This window comes from Symsagittifera roscoffensis, chromosome 4 (assembly GCF_963678635.1).
Source record: "Symsagittifera roscoffensis chromosome 4, txSymRosc1.1, whole genome shotgun sequence".
Classification (NCBI taxonomy): Eukaryota; Metazoa; Xenacoelomorpha; order Acoela; family Convolutidae; genus Symsagittifera; species Symsagittifera roscoffensis.
In genome coordinates, this window is record NC_087065.1 from 63,047,895 (window position 1) to 63,052,819 (window position 4,925).

Consider the following 4,925-nt stretch of genomic DNA (forward strand, 5'->3'; position numbering starts at 1 on the left):
TGCTTTCATAGACGACATCTTAATTGAGTCAAAGGGAACAAGAATAGAGCACAATGCACTAGTTTGAAGATTTTTGAAGCATAATTTTTGAAGAAGTTGGGTGTATCAAACGTTTCCTTAAAACTACGGAAATGCGAGTTTGCAAAACAGATTGTGAATGGTTAGGGTTCCGAATCGGAAAAAACGGCATCGCACCATTGGTTCGGAAAACTCAAGCAGTAGAAGATTTGAAAACCCCGAAATCTAGGAAACAACTGAAATCACTAATGGGTTTTATGCAGTGTTTGCATAAATTTTTACCGAAACTCGCTGAAGTCAGGGCACCGTTACGACCGTTACTCAGTCAGAACAACGATTTGGTCTGGACACCGAATTGCGAGAATGCGTTTCAAAAATTGAAATCACTAGTGAAAAACATTGTAGAGCTTAGGCATTTCGATATTCAACGTGAGACTAGAATAGTTTGTGATGCTAGTCACGATTGCCTAGGTGCCGTGTTAGAACAGTACGGTGCCAGCGGTTGGCATCCAATTTCGTTTGCGTCACGCTATCTTAATCCAGCCGAGAAAAAATATTCTACGAACAAATTGGAGTTACTCGCGGTAATGAGGGCAACGGAACATTTCCGAAACTATATCTACCGACATTATTTCACGGTTATATCGGATCACAAGGCGTTACTTACACTATTAAATTCATCACCAAAAAGAAATAAAACATTTTTAGTCGGCTAACTCGATGGTACGATCGTTTGGTAGCGTATGCTTTCATAGTTGAACATATACAGGGGTCAAAAAAGGGAATGGAAGAATATTTGTCTCGGTTTCCATTTGCAGCGGCACCCGAAACAAGTCATTACGATGAAAGTTTTACAGTAGCGAAAATAAAAATGATAAAAGATGCATTAAATCCTGGGGACCAGTTAAATCCTAGGGGTCAAAAAGTGAAACAAATTCGAAAAATCTGACGGTAGAGGGCGGACGATCATGCTTGTACTCAAAGAGAAAGGTTGTATCCAATGAAAATAGAGGGAAATTAGAATATGCAAATAGTAACCGTGAGAGCAAGCGCTCACTAGAGGGCGTGGTTACATGCAACTGGCAGTTAGCCAATCACAATCGAAATATTTGCATACCGGAGGAAATATTTAAATTACGAAGAAAGAAAATCAAGTTGTTCTCAGTACTTAAAATCAAGTTGTCGATTGAAAGGAAAAATAATCAATAAAAGTATGTCATCTATAAATTCTCCAGAGAAAACCGATCCGAAATACCTTCTGCTATTGTAAATACCTCGACCCATTCCGGAAATGTAAACCTCAATGTAGTATTAAACAGAGTGCAAAATCAACCGCCGAGTTTGAATTCAGATTCCGATATAGAAGTTAAACCTCCAGATAAAATTATTCAGAAAAGCACTTTTTCAAAAAAACTCAAAACCATTAATTCATTCCCGCATCAATTTCCCGGATTGTCTTATCCCCTTGTACATACTGATAATTTGATTTTTTTAATAGTACCTACTGATGTTCGAACAGTTAAGAAAATTGATTACCCAGAAAATCTAAATTTAAAATTAGTGGAAGCTAATTTGGATAAAGGTCCTATACTAAAAACAATTCACGACGCGATACAAGACAAGAACCCACGGGCCAAGGATAATATCGCCAAACAATACTAAGTTCAACATTTCAACGATTTCGCTGTGCGCGAAAATTGTTTGTGGATGGATGGCCGACTGGCCATACCGAAGGACATGTCATCAGCAGTTTTGAACCGATTGCATAACAACCATCACGGGCGGGACAAAATGTTCGCGGCGGCGAAAGATGTCTAGATACCGCTCATGCAGAGGAACCTCGCGGCCACAGCAAAATACTGTAAAAGCTGCCTAGAAGCAGGTAAACACCTTAAACCGCACATTCCAAAAAATGATGTGGGGGACACATATGTACGTAGGTAACCTAATGATCTTGTTCAATTGGAATTTTGGGGTCCTGTAAAGTATGTACAGGGTCGAAAGAATTATGTTCTAGTAGCGATAGATACGTTCTCACATTGGCCGTCGGCTTATGTTTGCTCAAGTAACAAATCTAAAAATGTGTTAAAATTCCTAAGGAAACACATAAATACACATGGTCACCCAAGGAAATTACATATGGATCAAGCAACCGGATTCTTTTCGAAAGATATAAAAAATTTCTGTAATTATGAGGGCATTGAACTCATAAAATTTCCAGTTAAGGACCATTGCGCTACGGGGATGGTCGAAAGGACCATCGGCTCGATAAAAAAACTACGTCCTAATATACCTACGGGAAAATAAGAACTATAAATTTGGATTGATGATCTCCCGAGCGCTGAGCGCTTTACGATTTGTGCCGCATTCTAGAACTAAAGTGACGCCATTTCACACTTATCATAGAAGAGAATCTAACTTGGAAAAATGTAATTAACCAGAAATTACAATGTTAAGAGTAGAGCAAGGCGAGTGGTCTACCCAAAGTGGAACTAAATCTCGACTGGGAGAAGCGCAGCGATCTCGTGTACGCCTCTGAAAAACGAAGGACGCCGAGGATCCTGGATGAGAACGAATTAGCTGAGGCTGAAGTGGAACCTAAGGCGCCAGAGTTACCCAAGGCACCAGAGTGGCTAAAGCGCCTTAGGACAAGCACCACGACGGTCTACCAACAGACCGGGAAAACGGATCCAAAAAACCCAAGGAGGTATAAACGTTTTCCACTAAAAATTGAAAAAATGACAAAACATACGGTGCAAAATAAAAAAGGATCATTACTAAGGAGAAATGGTGTTTCGTTTAGATCGGCGGCTGAAGAGAGTAGAACTGAAAAGGGGACCGACGCTAATACCCCGGGGCCGATTAAACCAAAGGAACCTAAAAGTAATGCGGGGAACAACGGAAAGGAGTATCAAGAAAAGAAACGGGCGAAGACGAACAGTGAGGAGCGAAGAATCAAGAAAAAGCGAATAGTCGAGAGCAGCGAAGACGAGAGCGACGAGGAGGATGAGAGCGAATGGGCGGACGTGAGACGAGAAGGCGACGCAGAGAAAACGACAGCTACGGAAAACCAGGCGAGCGGGGCGGACGAACCGTCGGGAACGGAAAAAACGATAGTACCAAAAACCGTCGGTAACAAGAGAAAGTTGAGTGAGGCAGCAACGCGCCGATCGACGCGACAACCAAGAGGAGTGGACAAAACGGGTGGAGTGATGATTCACCGTATCGAGCGTGAATGAGTAAAAGAAAAAGAAGGACCCAGGGAGAGGGTTGGCAAGTGTGCCGAAAAACTCAAGTTGACACTAAACTGGAAACTTTAAAAGTTCTGCATTTAAAACTAAAACTGTGGATTAAAACTACGGAGAAAATTATGAGTATGATAAATTTATTTGTGGTTGCCCAAATGATATAGGGACCAGTTTTGAGTTTATGTAAGTTTATATGAGTTTGATCTTTCTGTCTGGGGACCTGCTGCTGTGACCTTGCGATCGCTATCGTCCGGCATAAGCTAAAACAGTGAAGTGAAGTAAAATTAAGTTTTGATACCATTCAGTTGCCTTATTCAATTAAACTTATTTTAACATACGTTTTGGAACTTCAACACTGCATAAGTTTTATCAGCATGGATTTTATATGTGATTTCAGAGAAAAAATAAAATGGCCAAGCTTAAAGGAAATACATTTGTTCACTGCCACGCCATTGGTTAATGTTTCTAATTTTGTCTTATTTCTTCTTTTTTCAAATTGTTAATAAAATCTATATATAATTTTAATACATAGGACCCTGGATCAGGGACCCATCCGTTTATGTATTCTTCTGCCTTGTGTTTCATAGCAATTTCGATCCAAATTTGGATAAAATTCATTTTCTTTTTTTGATTATTTAGGGGGATGTAACCGAAAAGACACATATTTTATCAAATGACTTGAATTGATTTTTCGTCAAACAAGGCGTTTTGTCAACTGTGCTTGCAATGAAGAAAAAGGACGTCTAAATCTCTGTCGTCCAAATTTCTAATCTTCTTATCGATCTAGCACCTGCCGCTAGTAACACTCGACATTTGCAGGTCACACGTTGTTCAAATTAGTTTGTTCACGTCTCGTGTACTTTATGACTATCTAAAACTGGCATGTATTAGACACACATTAAGCCGACGCTGTGTAGAGTGAACAAAAAATGTGATCATACAAGTTGATGATTTTATGTCGGTTTTGTTGTGGTATTTTTTTCATTGAGATCTTCTTTCAAAATCGCTGGTCTTCTTTGCTGTACAATGATCTTCCAAGCGTTCGGAATGTTTGTTTTATTCAACAATTTAACTAATTTCGACAACTTAAACAACAATCTAAGAAACTTACAGCAATGAGCAGTCGCCTTAACGCAGCTTCGTCTCACCTCTGACTGACCTGCCGTCCGTTGCGATTTTGTGGCTGGATTTATGAATGCCCAGAGGTTCTTTGAGCCGAACGCCTAACAGCCGAAAACTTAAATCATAGTTTCAAAAATTTAGGGTTACTGAAAAAGAACAACATAATTAAAACTTTCATTCAGCGCCTGTAATCAAAGTAATCCTATCGCTTTTTGTTCACATTCTTTGATATTTCAGGTCTTCGGTTTGTTTGATTTAGAGTTAAAAGACCCACGTAGAGTAAAAAGTAATTTCCCTGTAAAGGACCTGTGACCAGGTTAAAGAATATAAGGAAAAGGAAGCAGTAAAGGCCCGAATAAATTTAAAACATTTGTCTCCCATTTCTTTTCGGTTAACTATCTCAAGAATTTCCACACTTGGCTAGCCAAATTGGCAAATTGCTCAACTATTTATTTGACTTGGCTCTGGTGTTTAGTGTCTTGTCCAACTTTACGGCAAAGACTGAAACTTGTAATAATTTATCTTATCATTTTCAAT

At 39.4% G+C, this 4,925-nt stretch overlaps 1 protein-coding gene across 1 annotated transcript in view; it reads left to right on the forward strand.

Annotated features, from left to right (window-relative positions):
- Positions 1-3,257, forward strand: part of LOC134844985 (rhoGEF domain-containing protein gxcJ-like) — an 11,901-nt gene extending 8,644 nt beyond the window's left edge. The window contains exons 4-5 of the mRNA XM_063861813.1: positions 2,481-2,725; positions 2,822-3,257. Coding sequence (XP_063717883.1) covers positions 2,481-2,725; positions 2,822-3,257 — 681 coding nt within the window. The remainder of the gene's footprint in view (positions 1-2,480; positions 2,726-2,821) is intronic.
- The last annotated feature ends 1,668 nt before the right edge of the window (positions 3,258-4,925 follow it).